This window comes from Moschus berezovskii, chromosome 7 (assembly GCF_049115385.1).
Source record: "Moschus berezovskii isolate FMDL1 chromosome 7, NW_MosBer_1.0, whole genome shotgun sequence".
In the NCBI taxonomy this organism is placed as follows: Eukaryota; Metazoa; Chordata; class Mammalia; order Artiodactyla; family Moschidae; genus Moschus; species Moschus berezovskii.
In genome coordinates, this window is record NC_142466.1 from 14,780,054 (window position 1) to 14,797,754 (window position 17,701).

The 17,701-nt window shown below is 41.4% G+C and overlaps 1 protein-coding gene across 2 annotated transcripts in view; it reads left to right on the forward strand.

Annotated features, from left to right (window-relative positions):
- KIF13B (kinesin family member 13B) overlaps positions 1–17,701 on the forward strand; it is a 213,177-nt gene that overhangs the window by 91,070 nt on the left and 104,406 nt on the right. For both annotated transcript variants that reach the window (XM_055428055.2, XM_088837822.1), the window contains exons 10-13: positions 463–574; positions 9,609–9,821; positions 11,340–11,450; positions 17,333–17,467. In XM_055428055.2, the coding sequence (XP_055284030.2) occupies positions 463–574; positions 9,609–9,821; positions 11,340–11,450; positions 17,333–17,467 (571 nt within the window). The remainder of the gene's footprint in view (positions 1–462; positions 575–9,608; positions 9,822–11,339; positions 11,451–17,332; positions 17,468–17,701) is intronic.

Below are 17,701 nucleotides of genomic sequence, written 5' to 3' on the forward strand. Positions count from 1 at the left end.
TTCCATCTTTGTGGCTCCCAGAAGGACACGTAGCGAGACAGTCATCAGTAACCAACTGGAGATCATAGAACACCATCGTCCACATGCTATGTTGTTATGTATTTGTAGGAATGTTTTTGCCTTGTACTATGTTTTAGTTAATTGCATTGTGTTCTTGGCTTCCTTTCTTAAAGATGTATGGTGTGTGTGTCATTATTTTGCCCTAGTGGTTTACAGCTTACATTTTCTTTATACAAAAATGAAAAAAAAAAATTTGAACTAAGCGATTTTATAGCTTACAGTAGTATTAGAGGGCTGTCAGCTTTTAGAATTTGTGTGTTCTTAACCCGAGCAGCAAAATGCTGACAGAAGTGCTGTTCTCAGGGTGGCGCAAAGGCATCTTGATGTTCAATCTTTGTGCATAAATGTGACATTTGATACACTCAGGTTTTTACGATTATTACGGTTTGTTGCACCATGCAGGTCCCTCACAACCCTTGGTCTGGTTATCTCAGCCCTAGCAGATCAGGGTGCTGGCAAAAGCAAGAATAAATTTGTTCCGTACCGTGATTCAGTTCTCACTTGGCTGCTCAAAGTAAGTTGTCTTTAACCCCCTTTCTTGGGATTCTCTTGGTGGTTGGTAAAAAAGGAATAATAAAGAGTAGACCCTTGATTTCTCCCAATTATAATTTCCTACATCAGTGTTCAGATTTATAATCATTTGGGTCTTACATGGTAGTTATAGTTTTAATGGATTAAGCGTAGGTTTCTTCCTGATTTCACCAGAGCCTGGAAGCAGTCGGGGTTTGGGGCACATGGAATCGATTGCACTGTCACGTCTGAGACTTGGGGACGGAACAAAGAGCTAGTGCTGGTCTCGCAGCTGAGCGAGTCCTGAGAGAGCGGTTTCCACTGCCTTCCAGGCTCAGCTGGGCTGCTCTAGCCTTCTTCCTGACTCCTTTTGTCTGATGTACTTTTTGGACCTTGCTTTCCTGTTTGACTTCCAAACTGCTCATGATCATTTTAATTTGCTTTTGGCTTCTTAAAGGTGTTAAAGGGTGGAGAGTAGAGCACACAGTCGTTCACTGGTTAACTGATTCAGCCTGAGTGAGAGAAATGGAAATGGGGAAGAAAAAAGCTGTATGAAGTGCTCTGAGGAAGATGTAAGGAAGTGCTGGACACTGCTTGTCCTGAATCCCTCAGAGTCTAGTAAGGCAGAGATGTGTGCCCAGAACACTATAGCACGAGTTGCTGATTCCGTGGGAGAGATGGAAACAACATGTAATAGGAGTGTGAAGGGAGAAACTGTTTCCAGCTTTCTTCTAGTCTTCAGGGTTCCCTTTTGTCTTGATAGAGTTGCCATGATGGATTGGGTATTGGACTGGAAGTTAGAGGATATAAAATCTAGTGACAGTTTAACTCCTTATAAAGTTGCCAACCCGGAAGAAGATATTTTACCTTAATGCTTTTTTTGTTTGTTTGTTTTCAAGGAAGTCTTTTTAGCATTTTTATTTTTAAATTTTCTTGGCTATACCACATGGCATGTGGAAATTTAGTTTCCCAACCTGAGCTCAAACCCACACCCCTTGCACTGGAAGCTTGGAGTCTGGACCACCTGGGAAGTCCTGTACCTAATACTCTTTAAAAAAATGTTTTTAAAATAGAAAAATAATTTTATAAGCCCTGTTTAGTTTTATGTTGGCCTATTCTCTTGATTTTCTTGGTCAGGAATTTATTGAACACCTGTTACTGTACTAGTGGTTGAGCATGTAAAGATGAGTTAAGTGCAGTCAGCACAGTAAAGCACACAGCTTCTGAGTTATTCTTGACATGTTTTAGAGAACTGTGCTTCGGAAGGAAGAAGGATTTCCTCCTAGTTTCTACATCCTCTCAAAGGCTTGCTTAGTGTTCAACTTTGCTTTCTAAAACTCTTACCACCATTTGAGCTTGCCTGATTAAGTGAAATTTGCCACAGTAGAAAATCAGATAGATTACTTCCTTTGGCCAAAATTCAATAAAAATAGACATTAAAAACAAAAAGATAAAATTTGATTTTGAAACCACTTGTAGGCTGATTCACACTGACGTATGGCAGAAACCAGCACAATATTGTATAGCAGCTATCCTCCAATTAAAAATAAATAATTTTTTTAAGAAAGAAAAAACACTTGTAAATAACTCTTGAATTAAAAGCATACGGTATATAAAACACTTAATTACTGAGGAAATAATTGTCTGGTCTTCCTGTGTTAGTAATTTATCTTGAAATCTCATTTGTTTCATTTCCAGAAGAAATTCTCAATGAGATCCTTCTTCCTCACACTTTTGATAGAAACATCTCCTGAACACTCATGATAATTTCTGGATGTGCCTGATTTAAAAGAATATTCATTGCTGTATTGTTCTGACGTTGTTCAGTTCAGTTCAGTTCAGTTCAGTCGCTCAGTCGTGTCCGACTCTCCGCGACCCCATGAATCACAGCACGCCAGGCCTCCCTGTCCATCACCAACTCCCGGAGTACACTCAAACTCATGTCCACAGAGTCGGTGATGCCATCCAGCCATCTCATTCTCCGTCGTCCCCTTCTCCTCCCGCCCCCAACCTTTCCCAGCATCAGAGTCTTTTCCAGTGAGTCAACTTGTCGCATGAGGTAGCCAAAGTATTGCAGTTTCAGCTTTAGCATCAGTCCCTCCAATGAACACCCAGGATTGATCTCCTTTAGAATGGACTGGTTGGATCTCCTTGCAGTATAAGGGACTCTCAAGAGTCTTCTCCAACACCACAGTTCAAAAGCATCGATTCTTCGGCGATCAGCTTTCTTCACAGTCCAACTCTCACATCCATCCATGACCACGGGAAAAACCATTGCCTTGACTAGACGGACCTTGGTTGGCAAAGTAATGTCTCTGCTTTTTAATATACTATCAAGGTTGGTCATAACTTTCCTTCCAAGGAGCAAGCGTCTTTTAATTTCATGGCTGCAATCAGCATCTGCAGTGATTTTGGAGCCCAAAAAAATAAAGTCTGACACTGTTTCCACTGTTTTTTCATCTATTTCCCATGAAGTGATGGGACCAGATGCCATGATCTTTGTTTTCTGAATGTTGAGCTTGAAGCCAACCTTTTCACTCTCCTCTTTCACTTTCATCAAGAGGCTTTTGAGTTCCTCTTCACTTTCTGTCATAAGGGTAGTGTCATCTGCATATCTGAGGTTATTGATATTTCTCCCAGCAATCTTGATTCCAGCTTGTGCTTCTTCCAGCCCAGCGTTCCTCATGATGTACTCTGCATAGAAGTTAAATAAGCAAGGTGACAATATACAACCTTGACGTACACCTTTTTCTACTTGGAACCAGTCTGTTGTTCCATGTCCAGTTCTAACAGTTGCTTCCTGACCTGCATACAGGTTTCTCAAGAGGCAGGTCAGGTGGTCTGGGATTCCCATCTCTTTCAGAATGTTCCACAGTTTATTGTGATCCACACAGTCAAAGGCTTTGGCATAGTCAATGAAGCAGAAATAGATGTTTTTCTGGAACTCTCTTGTTTTCTCCATGATCCAGCGGATGTTGGCAATTTGATCTCTGGTGCCTCTGCCTTTTCTAAAACCTGCTTGAACATCTGGGAGTTCACGGTTTACATACTGCTGAAGCCTGGCTTGGAGAATTTTGAGCATGACTTTACTAGCGTGTGAGATGAGTGCAATTGTGCGGTAGTTTGAGCATTCTTTGGCATTGCCTTTCTTTGGGATTGGAATGAAGACTGACCTTTTCCAGTCCTGTGGCCACTGCTGAGTTTTCCAAATCTGCTGGCATATTGAGTGCAGCACTTTCACAGCATCATCTTTCAAGACTTGAAATAGCTCAACTGGAATTCCATCACCTCCACTAGCTTTGCTAGTAGTGATGCTTTCTAAGGCCCACTTGACTTCACATTCCAAGATGTCTGGCTACTTCAGACCATTTAACCTAACCATAAGAAAAATCTTCTGTAAGTTAATTGACATAGTTAACATGGTCTAGGTAAATTATTGAGTGTCCATCCCGTAGATAGGCTGGAGGTCAGGAGAGTCTGGGTCAGGAGAATCATGTACCCTGCCTCCTTGGAAGGCAGATGATAGTCTTCCCGTTTTATAGATGCGGCAATATATGCAGAACCAGCAAGTGAGAGAACCAAGACTGGAACCCGGGGCTGACCTTGCTGCCCATCTACTCTTGCCCAGGCTGTGCTCTTCTTACCAAAGGTTTCTTTTCGTTAGGAAGAGAAGCACTTTTTTACCAAATGTGATAGAAACTATTGAATATAATTGAACTTGAGCAAAACTAGACACTTCTTTAAAAAAAAAAAGCTCACTTTATCTTTGATAAAATTAGGCTATAATTGTAACTTTTATTGTATAATTTTATTTGTTCATTTTTGGCTTTGTTGTTGTATGGGCTTTTCTCAAGTTGTAGTGAGCAAGGGCTGTTCTCTAGTTGCGGTGCATGGGCTTCTCACTGCAGTGGCTTCTCTTCTTGCAGAGCGTGGGCTCTAGGGTGCACAGGCTTCAGTAGTTGAGGCACTGGGGCTCAATAGTTGCAGCTCCTGGACTCTAGAGCATAGGCTCAATAGTTGTGGTACATGGGCTTGGTTGCTCCATAGCATGTGGGATCTTCCCAGATCAAGGATCAAACGCATGTGTCTTGCATTGGCAGGCAGATTCTTTACCACTGAGCCACCAGGGAAGCCCTGTAATTGTACTTTCTGTATGTTCATCCTTAGGCTAAAAAAATGCATAGTTTCCTTGATTGTTGGCATATCTTTTCTAAAAAAACTACATGATTTTTTTTTTTTTCAATAAAGGCGTAAGGAGGCTTTTCACTTTCACACCTTGAAGAAGGAAATGGCAACCCACTCCAGTGTTCTTGCCTGGAGAATCCCAGGGACAGGGGAGCCTGGTGGGTTTCCGTCTATGGGGTCACACAGAGTCGGACACGACTGAAGTGACTTAGCAGCAGCAGCAGCAGGGCATGTATGTAAAACTATACCAGGGTTTAAATGGTTTTCCCCGTAGCCTCTTAGAACCCACTGATGCACATTTTCTCCTTTGAAGTGCCTTCTGTGTCCCTGTTGATTTCTCATTCTTTAATTCTTGATTAGTCTAAGTCTCCTTCACCCTTGTTTCACTGGTGCAGTTCTACTGTTCTCTAACGCAACTTCCATGGAGCTCATAAAATTGTTTACCCTTTATAAGATTTCAGCTTCTTTTTTTTGGCATTGTATGTGCATTATAATTATGTCATGCTGTCCATGTCACAGCATCTTAGAAACTGATCACACTTGGTGACTTGAGGGGGCTGATGGATGCGATTGCTTTTTCTCACAGGCATGTTTGAATGCTTACTCATTCGGTCGGTGGTCAGTAGAGGACCATTTCGTATTAAGATGATTTTTCCTTATCTCTGCAACTTGCTAAATATGTCTCTTTAACATCAAATAACTTCTGGTAATCAATGCTCCAGTAATGAATATCTTTCAGATTCATCTACTTTTAAAAGATTGTTTGTTTTTACAGTTGTTTACGTATTTGCTCAGCTGCATCGGGTCTTAGTTGCAGCCTGTGGGGTCTTTGTTGTATCATGCGGGGTCTCATTGCTGGCACACGGACTCTCCGGTTGTGGCGTGTGGGCTCAGTAGTTGCGGTGCATGATCTTAGTTGCTCAGAGACACGTGGGATCTTAGTTCCCTGACCAGGGATGGAACCACTGTCCCCTGTATTATAAGGCAGATTCGTAACCACTGGACCACCAGGGGGAGGTCCTTCAAATTCATCTGTTTTTGCATCCTTACTGCCACTTCCCTAATGAATAATGAAGGGTTTCTTCTCTCTCCTGGATGATTGAAACTCCTTTCCCGAGTTTTCCTAGTCCATCCTGTTCTTTAATGAGGTTGCTGTCTTTCACAATCAATGCTCTTCTTAAACTTAAATCTCTTCAGTAACTCTCCAGAGGGCCTTCTGTTAGTCCAGATTCTTTAAAGACTGGTGGTTTTACTCGGCTCCTCCTGACTTCTCATTGTTCAGCTTTTGCTTCTTGACACGATCAAGTCTAGCCGAGTGATGAAGACTTTGCTCTTACTCTGCCGGGCACATCCTCCCTCCTCTCTTCCAGCCCACTCCACACTTTCCTCCCCATCCCCTTTACCCCAGTGATGCTTATTCATATTTAGGTGTCAGATGTCACTTTCTCTGGGAGTCTTTCCTAACCTTTGAGGACTGTGCTTTCTGCTCTTTCTCCTTTTTCCCGGGCCGTATTGTATCCATCCCTACTTTAGTTTGTAGCCTATAGTATTTGCTCACCAGCATCACCCTCTAGATGGTGAACTCCATTAAGAGCTGAATGAATGAATAATTTCAGCTCTTCTCTGCACTAGCATTATGACCTTTGGTAAGCCTGTAAATCTTCCTGGGTCTCAACTTCTCATCTGTAAAATGAAAAAATTTGATTAGGTGACTTCAAAGAGTTCTTTCAGCTTTACAAAATTCCGGACTTCCAAAATCAAATTTCTTTCTTAGGTCCATTTAATTTGGCATTGCTGAAACAAAGCTCATCTGATTTGCCTAATTAAACAATTAAAGAGTAAACAAGGGGCCTTCTACTTTCTTCTTGAACGAGGGCCAGTCCTTTTGTTGCTGTTTCCTCTTTGCTGGAGCATGAGGCCATTTCTGAATATAAGCATATTGTTCCTCGGGCACAGGCTCTTTTAAAATATCAAATACTTGTCGTTTGCCAGGTTTCCTTTCCTCAGCACAAATTGAAGCACAATACACATGCTTTTCTCCTATGGTAGTCATTGTTAGGAATCTGCTTTTCCCCAGTAGCATTTGCTATTGGTGTGGGCTGAGAGAATGCAGTGCTTCTAGAAGGGCAGTCTTACATGGCGCTGCTTGTGGACTGAATTCCAACCAGAGATGTAATTCCTGTGATCTTGGTATATAATATTTGAACTGCATTGCCATGCATCGGATTCTTCTTGACATTGTTTTCTGCAAATTGCCAAGACTGGGCACCAGCAATGTGTGGTCAGTGTCTAGAAGAGGAGTGAAGCAAGAATTCCATCCAGACTTTGTAGAAACTGCCTTTGCGTCCTGAAGCCCAGATTACTTTTATTTCCTGCATTTTCATGCATTGAGGAGTATTTTCTTCAAAGATACAATTACCTGAGCTGTGTTTCCTGTGGAAAATCAAAATCTTAGTAATGGATGAATAAGTGGATGCATTGTTGGTGATTATGTTGAACTGGTAGCAATATGTTGGGAATTCTTTTGTTTCTGGCACTAGGACAGAACAGTCTGGAAAGGTTTCAGGTCTGAACTCTCTCTGTGTTGCCAAGTGTCGTTTTGTTCCTGTGCAATTGTGGGTAGGTATAGGGGATAGAAATCATAATGGGTTGGAAGGTAGAATACAGCTGGGCTGGAATATTTTCTGTTTTATTAGTTCTGGATCTATAGGCAGGTTGTTTAACCTCCTTTGTCACAGCAAACCTCTGGTTTTTCATCAGTAAAATGGGGCTAATAATTCACACAAGGGTAGGACTAAATCATCTATGCACAGAGTTTTGTAAATCACAGGTTGTTCAAACAAATTTTAGATATGTTGATACTGGAAAAAATTTCTGTCTTCAAAAGTGAGAATTTGGGAGACCTCCCTGGTGGTCCAGTGGTTAAGACTCCATGTTCCCAATGCACAGAGCACAGATATGATCTCTGGTCAGGAAACTGAGACCCTCCATGCCACACGGCTTGGCCAGGAAAAAAAAAAAAAAGAATTTTATATTGGTTGATGCTGCCCAAAGATAGGGTTGGCTTTCTTATGACCTAATGAATTCCTCTTAACTGGGCTATTTGCATGTTCTCTGTAATACTGTGAGTCTGTGATTCAGTGATACTTCACTGGTGAAAGAGGGTTTTGAATCAAGTCTTCCGGGTAACTCTCATCCAGGGCTGGTGTATACCCATAGCTGTGTGTTACCCCCAAGACTTAGCAGCTGAGCACAGCCATCATCTGTTATCTCAGTTCCTCTGGGCAGGATTCTGGGTGCCGCCCAAGTGTTCTGGTGGGGGTGTCTCCCGTGGCAGCAGTCCTTGCCAGGCTGCTGGGGCTGGATCTGCTCACCTGAGTGCTTGTGATGTGTTCCCAGAAGATGTGTTCCCAGACTCACCTCCGTGGTCTCTTTCTGGGGCTGCCTCACCTCATGGCAGTGGTTTCTTTCAGAGTGAAAGAAAACACGCACAAAAGAAGCCAGCCTTTTTTTGTTTTAAATTGTTTATTTTTTACTGCACTGGGTCTTGGTTGCTGTGTGCGGGGTTACTTTAGTTGTGGCAGGTGAGGACTACGCTGCAGTGCGCAGACTTCTAATTGCCGTGGCTTCTCTTGTGGAGCACGGGCTCCAGGCTCACAGGCTCAGTAGCTGTGGTGCACAGGCTTAGTCGCCCCATGGCATGTGGGATCTTCCTGGACCAGGGATCGAACCCATGGCCCCTGCATTGGCAGGCGGATGCTTTATCACCGGACCATCAGGAAGTCCCGAGAAGCCAGTCTTTTGTCACCTAGTCTCAGACATGGCAGGCCATCACTTCTGTGTTCTCTTCCTCAGAGGCAGATCAGCAAGTCCTGCCCACACTTGGGGAAAGGGGAGACCCCGGGGTGTGAATTCCAGGAGGCAAGATCTCTGGGGATCGTCTTGGAGGCTGCCTCCTGCAGTTGGAGTTCATGTAGCCTTTGTGTGGTAAAGTGGCATGGGGGTAGATCTGACTTTCCAAGTCTCATTTTGTAATTCCAAGTTATATCTAGTTATTTTTAATGCTGTCAAGGGAAAGTTGGTTTTACAATTGGTTGGAGCCCATTCTAAAGCTCAGTTATTTAGTCAGCAGTTTTGTGTAATGGAGATGAATGTCTTTTTTTTTTTTTTTTTTTTAATCACCGTTGTCTGAACTCTAGAAGTGGTTGTACAGAACTTGAGGCCTGTTTTAGTAGTGTTTGAAGTGCTGTCAGAGGGAATAAGATGTAGTACCTTCAGTGTATCTTTTGTTTAATAAGACCGTAATTGTTCCTTATGTCTTTAAAAAAAAGTACAAGGAGCTCAATAGCTTGTAATAGCACCACTTTCTGAGCCATCATTTAAGCTTCATAGACCCTCCAGATATGGTGTTATGGAATAGATTGTAGGTGTTCACTCTTTGATCAAATGCTATTAGGGTTGTGCAGTTCTTCTCAGGGAGATTTTACAGGTATTTAAGGAAGCATCCTTTTTTATTCTGAGCAGTCTGCTCACCTATGGTATCATGTTGCCTGTTAAAAGATGACAAATTGACTTAGAATGAATTTTTATTAAACTGAAATAAAAGGGGGCTTCTTTGTATTACTATTTCTCTGTTCTTTCTCAAAAACCAAAGCTCCTTTTTGTAGAAAAGTAACTTGCCAGAGAAGAAAAAGCAAGGGACTTTGAGTCAGTTCACCTGTATTTAAGTCCTGGCTTTGCCCTTAAATCTGTGTTTGACCTGGGGACATTATCTTACCATTTCTGACTTCAGCATTCCCATATGATGCTTTCTTCCAACTTGAAAAAGCTATTCAATTTCTCTTCTCCTCCAGGACAGCCTTGGGGGTAACAGCAAGACTGCCATGGTAGCTACGGTGAGCCCTGCAGCTGACAACTATGATGAAACCCTTTCAACTTTACGGTATGCGGATCGTGCCAAGCACATTGTGAACCACGCTGTGGTGAATGAGGATCCCAATGCACGAATTATCCGGGATCTCCGGGAAGAAGTAGAAAAACTCCGTGAGCAGCTAACCAAAGCGGAGGTATAAGGCCTAGCTGAGCCATGCCTATGGGTCTAGGAAAATCTAGTAAAGCTAGGACCTGAATTGTCTTCCCCTTGGGGCCTAAATGGTGAATATTCGACTCAGAATTTTTGGATTTCCTACAGGAAGAGAAATTTGAGATGAGTAGTAAGGGAAGACAGATAAATTGTCATGGTTGAAATTTAGATGGTTTTTACAGGTGTTAAAGGATTGACTAGAAGGAGAGAGTAAAAGTAACTGAGAAAATGTTTCTTTGCACTGAATAGGTGACAGACAAGAAAGAAGAGGTAGAATAGGGGAGAGAAAGAGAGGCGCTTGAAACAAAAACAGATGCAACTTCATATTAGTGTGGCAACTGGTGGCCAGTGGGCACAGGCTGATTAGAAGAGGAGTCAGATAGGTGTTTGTAGAATCATATGTTTGCAGGTTGAAGTCCAAACAGAAGTACTGTGGCCTTGCACAGTATAATAATCTAGTTTCTTCATGTTATGGGTTAATTATGTTCATAAGAGAAAATATTCTAGAGCAGAATCAGCCATCTTTTTAAGAGTGCTCTGTGTCAGTACTCTTTGTATTTAAACAAGCTGTAGTATATAGTTCGTTACTGAATTTGAAGCCTACACAATTCTAATCACATACCTTTTTTAGTTTTTAAAAACCTGTTGAAGTGTAGTGTGTTTACAGTGTTGTGTTAATTTCTGCTGTCCAGGATAGTGATTTGGTTACATATGTTCTTTTCCATACCCTCTTCCATTATGGTTTGTCATAGGATATAGTTCCCTGTGTTCTACAGTGGGACCTTGTTATTTATCCATCCTGTATATAATAGTTTCAAATGCTTATCTTTTTATCAAAAGTGGGATAAAATGTCAGATTCAGGATCCCTACTTTAATTAGCATTTCTGTTTCTATGATTTCCGAGCACTGTGGAATTCTTTCCTGGACCTGGGGCCATAGCCTCTTCTTTGTCATGACCATCAGTAAATTACATGGTCAAAATAACTATCTTGATTGCATTTTTTGCCTGTTGAATCTTGCTCTGTTTTTTTCAAGATTCTTTGAAATTTTGTCTGTGTCTTCCTGGTATAATAATGCCATCTAGTTTGTAGCTTGCACATATTTAGTCTGTGTGTCCTTGAATACATACCCAAGTCATCAGTGAAGACGAGGATGAATCATGTGTCTTGAGTCTAGACCTCCTGGAATTTCAAAAAAGTCCTGGATAGTTTGAACTCTTTACCTCCCTAATTGTAGTTAGACCTCAAAGTAGCAATAGGTTAGAGGAAAAGGAAGAAGTCAAGTCTTCCTTCAAGCCCACTGGATAACTGGATGAGTCTGTGGGACCCTCGTAGTCTGGATGCTGTGGGTCAGTGACAGTCCTTGTATCTCAGGTGGGTCGGGAGCCTCAGCAAGCTGTAGAGCGTCAAGGAGGCATATTGTTCCTCTTGGGTTTAGTGAAGATGTCCTTTTTCCAGGACACCGTACAGACATTTCATGAAATAAACATTTTGCTTGTAGGCAATGAAATCTCCAGAGCTGAAAGACCGACTGGAAGAGTCAGAGAAGCTAATCCAGGAAATGACTGTGACCTGGGAGGAGAAGCTAAGGAAGACCGAGGAGATCGCCCAGGTCTGTTCGTGATTCCCTCAGGAGAGAGACCTTGTGGCAGCTGTGCAGTGCAGTGCTGAGCGTGTTTCTGGGTCCCTTTAAAAAAAATTTATTTTTAATTGAAGCGTAATTGTTTTGCAGTATCGTGTTGGTTTCTGCCAAACATTGGCACGAATCATCCACAGGTATACATATGTCCCCTCCCTCTTGAACCTCCCTCCCTTCTGCCTCCTTGTCCCACCCCTCTGGATTGTCACAGAGCACCAGGCTTGGGTTCCCTGAATCATACAGCAAATTCCCATTGGCTATCTAGTTTATATATGGTAATGTATGTTTGACTTTTAGCTTTGAATGTAGCAAATCTAGCAATTCAGATTTGTTTATTTAAAGAAAAGCTGTTTGACTTCGCTGAGTTTTTGTTGCAGCATGCAGGATCTTTAGTTGTGGCATGTGGAATCTAGTTCCCTGACCAGGGATTGAAACCACGTCCCCTGCATTGGGAGGGCGGAGTCTTAGCCACTGGACCACCAGGGAAGTCCCAGATTGAATTAAATAAGACCTAAATCCAGGAGTCTGTACTTTATAAAGTTAATTTGAAGTTTAAGGAAAACATAACTATAGTTAATTGAATATTCATTATGTAAGAAATACATTTGTAGGGCCATACAATTTTTAAAATGATATAACTAGCCGCTGGCTGTGAATACCCATTTCTGTTAAATGCTTTGCAAACCTGAGAAACTTACCCAGCTACAAAATTATTAGTAGTGGATATTTGGGCTGTGAGCTTCTTGCTTCCTTCCATATGACAAGTCAGTAAAAAGTAACAATGAAGTACCTAAGTCCCAAGTGACTGTGTTTCATTTTTAGACCATTTAATATAGAGCTGTGAAATCTTTCAGTGGAAATATTAGTATTTAGAGAAAATCCTAAAATGTCCAAGTCTCTGCTTAGTAAAGATTTACTCTATGGCTTTCCTGTTGGAGGCTTATTTAGCCTGTTTTAGAAATATTAATATATATGATAATGGGAAACACAGTACTACATTGAACAATCATTTCATGGTTGGGCAACTCTGATAGTAGTAGCTATTTAACTGAAATCTTCTATTCTTCCATTTTTGCTCACTGGTCTTAGTTTGTTCTTCCAAAGCTAAGAAAATAAGCCCAATTATGCACTGCTGCTGCTGCTGCTAAGTCGCTTCAGTCGTGTCCGACTCTGTGCGACCCCATAGATGGCAGCCCACCAGGTTCCCCCGTCCTGGGATTCTCCAGGCAAGAACACTGGAGTGGGTTGCCGTTTCCTTCTCCAATGCATGAAAGTGAAAAGTGAAAGTGAAGGTGCTCAGTTGTGTCCGACTCTTAGCGACCCCATGGACTGCAGCCCACCAGGCTCCTCTGTCCATGGGATTTTCCAGGCAAGAGTACTGGAGCGGGGTGCCGTTGCCTTCTCCTCAGTTACGCACAGTAGCTAATAATAGCAATAATAACCAGCACTTGTTGAGTACACTTACATGTTGCACCTGATGCTAAGCATTTAAAAAAAATTTTTTTATTTTGTATTGGGGTGTAGTCGATTAACAATGTTGACTAAACACTTTTAAATACAGTATTTTATTTAATCCTCCCAATAGCCCTGCAAGATAGGGCCTGTTATTACGCAGATATTTAAAGTCACCTCTGCCTCCTCCCTTCCTTTTCTAAAGATAGAAAATCTCTCGTGTTCACTGTTCCTGGTATTCATGGATGTGTAGAACTGTTACATTACTCAGTGAGTTCCATCTCTCAGTGTGCTGTCGAGAATCAATGGATAGATTAGATGTTGCAGGACAGTACTACTATCATGGAGCATAAAGAGCATGTTAGATTTATATTAGTCCACACTAGGATTTAAGTTGATTTTTAAACATTTTTATTACCGTCCTTTTCCAAACAGATGAAAACATGAGTATAACAAACCCACATATACCCATTACCCAGTTTCATTAAAGGTCAACATATGACCAGTCTTGTTTTATCTGCATCTCTGCACGGGGTTCTTTGAAAGCACATCCCTCACATTACACAGAGAATACACCAGTGTCTGAGCTTTATTTCTCATTACACGTTTACCTTTGTTTGTCATAGGTCAGGGTTATTCTGAGAATTGTCTGATTTGGGACTAATGTATGTGAGCCTTTCTGAGCTACTCTGAAAGTAAGACCTTGACTCTGAAGTGCTGCCATCCTTGGGTTGCCTGCTCTGATACACGGCAGCGTGGGTCTAAGTGACGGTGCAGTGTGGTGCAGCTTTCCTGTAGCATCTTTCCTTCCCTGAGTGTCCTCTCCCACTGTCAGATGCCCCTTTTGCAGACCGCCTGGTTTTTATCGAACACCGCATTCAGCACCTCATCTTCAGGCTTCAGTGCTTCCAGCTGTCTTCTCCTCTGTCACTGGTTTATTGGTCATCAGCCTCTTTGCTGTACAGACTAGCTTTCCCTAAAACGTATTTCTGGCAGTGTATCCACCCACTGTTAATACATCTTTTGTGGAGAAAAGAAATGGTACATGGTCAGGTAAGTTTGGGGAAATCTGCATGAACTGAGTCAAATGGACTTCTCTTGGTAAGAACTTTCTGGGAATCTGTTCCCAGCCGGCCAGGCTCTCTAGCAGTCCTCTTTGTTCTGTGGCATCTTTGCCTGGCATGCCAGCCCCCAGAGCTTCTTCCTGACATTGACTCCCATGGACCCTGTCTATACTCTCTTGACTCTTAGGTCATGGGTGGCCGTTCCCTTCTCCAGGGGATCTCCCTGGCCCAGGGGCTGAGCTCCGGCCTCCTGCACTGCAGGCGGAGTCTTTACTCTCTGAGCCGCCAGGGAGGCCCTCATTCACTGTTGTTCAGCTTTGTGTGTGTGTGCTTTCATTACCTAATGAGTTTATAAAGTTCTCAAGGAAAAGAGCCATATCTTTTCATTTTTTTCTTTATATTTATTTATTTATTTGGCTCAGCTGGGTCTTAGTTGCAGCATATGGGATCTCTAGTTGTGGATGTGGGGTCTAGTTCCCCAACCAGGGACTGACCCTGCGTCCCCTGCACTGGAAGCGTGGGGTCTAGCCACTGGACCACCAAAGAAGTCCTTTCAGTTTTTGAAAGTATGTGCTCAGCAATATTTTTGATTAAATAATTTGAGATCAAAGTTGACTAATTTCTCAGCCCAATGGCATATCTTTGATACCAAATTCTTTAATTTCCACCTTTTATGTTCTCAGTACATGCTTATTTGTTTTAGTATTTTTTACGACATTAGCAGAGTTGAATAGCTTGTGACAGAGACCATTGGATCCAGATGACTAAAAGATTTACTGTTTGACATTTTATAGAAAAAGTTAAGTAGTCTCTGATATCAGAAGCAATACATAGTAAATGTCACTATATTTGATCATATATTACTTGTTTATTCTTGGAATTGACGTTGCAAACTTTTGTAGTTGTTCAATAATTAAAAACTTAGAGTCTGTTTTTTGGTGGTAGATTTAACAGTGAATTGATGGGTTTTCAATGTAGTGCCCTTCAGTTTAAACAAAAATTTTATGGTATTTCTACCATTATAAAGTCTCAAAAGATGGGAAAATGCTTAAGGAGGTGGGGGGAAGCAGTAGTTTATATATTATCTCATTCAAGTCCTGTCTTCTCCCTTACTCTTGAGTGACTTTACTTTTGTTAAGTCGTACATTCTTTTTCAGGCTTACCTTTGCCTCTCTATGAATGAAAATTTTGCTGGTAGATGACAGTAATGAAATTTCTTCTAAATTTATAATTATTTCCATAGTGAAAATTGCTAGAGTCTGCGGGGAACTCAGGGCTTCCCTTGTGGCTCAGCTGGTAAAGAATCTGCCTGCAGTGTGGGGGACCTGGCTTCGATCCCTGGGTTGGGAAGATCCCCAGGAGAAGGGAAAGGCTACCCACTCCAGTATTCTGGCCTGGAGAATTCCGTGGACTGTATAGTCCATCGGGTCACAAAGAGTTGGACACGACTAAGTGACTTTCAGGGAACTCAAACCAGAGTTCTATCAACCTAGAGGGGTGGGATGGGGAGGGGAGATGGGGGAGGGAGGTTTAAGGAGGAGGGGACATATATATTCCTATGGCTGATTCATGTTGATGTTTGGCAGAAACCAACACAATACTGTAAAGCAATTATCCTTCAATTAAAAAATAAATAAATTTAAAATTAAAAAAAATCACTAGAGTCCTAAGAAGAATGTTAAGTAAAAGGAACTGTTGTGTTGCAAAAGCAGTATTTACTTATAGAAAATACAGAAAGATTATTATAAAGAAAATTTAACTGATGCAGTCATCCAAAGAAAGCTCCTGTTAGTAGCTTTGTGGTTTCTTCCAGGTTTTCCCAGTGCACATATCGATGTACTAGTTACACCCTGCATTTTAAATTTAACATTAGGTCATGAGTGTCTACCCACTTCATTTGTAGTTTACAAAAAGATATTTTTACAAAGAAATGTTTCTTCTCATTATTGGAATTATTTTTTAATCACACCAATATCCTCATGTATTTAAAAGAGGTATCCCTCAGAATGGACTATACAAGCTATATTGGATTTGCTTTCTTCACTTTAGGAACATGATTCTTTATCAAGAATAATAATTTCTTTGGATTGAGTACTGAAAACTAATGGCTAGTGTTAAATGACTCAGAACCTATGCAAGAACCCAATAATGTTTTTTTGTTAGAAAAGAGACTCAATTCAAAGACCCAGAACTGAAATAGCCCATTCCCTACCTTTTTAATAGTATTCTAGGAGAGATTGTTTGGGTTGCAGTGGCTGTATAAATTAGGAGGTTGTGCCTAGAATAGCAAAATTCTAAGCCTGCAATTTAATTATCCTGCAGCCTTACTGTGTGGCCCTGGTTAAATAACACAGCTTGCCTTGCCTTTTGTCAGAATCGCAGGTTCTTGATGACTTGCCCCTATTTGTTGTTTATACACAGTCAGATACCCTGCTCTGCCCTGATCTGTGTGCGTTAATAACAGAGCCTCGGTTGCAGGAGTCCCATGTGTCTCCCTGTGCACACGTTTGCTGTGTGAATTCAGAGACAGGTGGGCACAGAGAGGAAAGGCCCGTGTTCTTTTGCAAACAGGACTTTCCTGAATATGCAGATTTTATTTAGAAAGATTCACCACACTGGCGATTTGAGTGCTCTTGTGTGTTTCACACTGTGCCAGGTGCTAGGAATCCCCAGTGGGGAGAGAGGGTCCCTGCCCTCACAGAGAAATGGTGGAGTAAGAAGTTACCAGGTTTGAGAACAGATGTGCTTCAGCGCGGAGGAATAGGTGTAAAATCCCTTAAGCTAGGGAGAGCGTTGTTGAGACTTTAGGGTCCTGGAAGATGCCCCATTAACTACTTATAGTTGAGGGGTGACTGGACATGACAGTGGAGTCAGTGCAGAGTGAAAGGCCTGTGGCTTTGAGGGAGTTTGGCCTTCATCCTTGCTGGGGACCTGCCAAGTGTATTAAATACTTGGCTTTTTGGGAAGATCACGGTTGGATAGAAAAAACTTACATTTGCTCATATATAAAGAATTAAATGAGAAAGATGAATTCAGGATGTTAGATATTTTCAAGAATGAAAAGTGAGAGCTTAGTATATTTGGTGGCTATTTGTAATGACTTTACTTTTGAAATTAATGAGTTTTACTTAACAAAGCAACATTAGAGTTTGTTCTCATTCTCATATATAGAGTTTATATAGTTTAGAAAGAGGACAAATGCAGTCATCTATATGATACCATGTCCTAAGATAACATATTTGAGTTGTAAAGTTATTTAATAGTTACCATAATACATGACGTTTTATAGCTTGCTGCCTCAATAGCTGTGGAATTAATACTTCTCTAATGCGTTTACAGGAGCGACAGAAACAGCTTGAGAGTCTTGGAATATCTCTTCAATCGTCTGGAATTAAAGTTGGGGACGATAAATGTTTCCTCGTTAATCTGAATGCTGATCCTGCTCTGAATGAACTTCTGGTTTATTACTTAAAGGTGAAGTCGTAGGCTTGTCTACTGTTTTCTGCCATGAAATAGTGCAGTATTTCACAGTATCCTTTCTTTATACTTGGAGAACCATGCATATTCAAAAAGAATGAGTTTGCAAATTGTTTTTGTTTGCTTCAGCTGGAGGGTAGAAAAATCCTGGGTTTCTGAGACCAGTCTCTCTTTTTCATCTTTGAGGGATGTAAATATATTTTTCAACTTAGTAAATGTAAAAAATGGTAT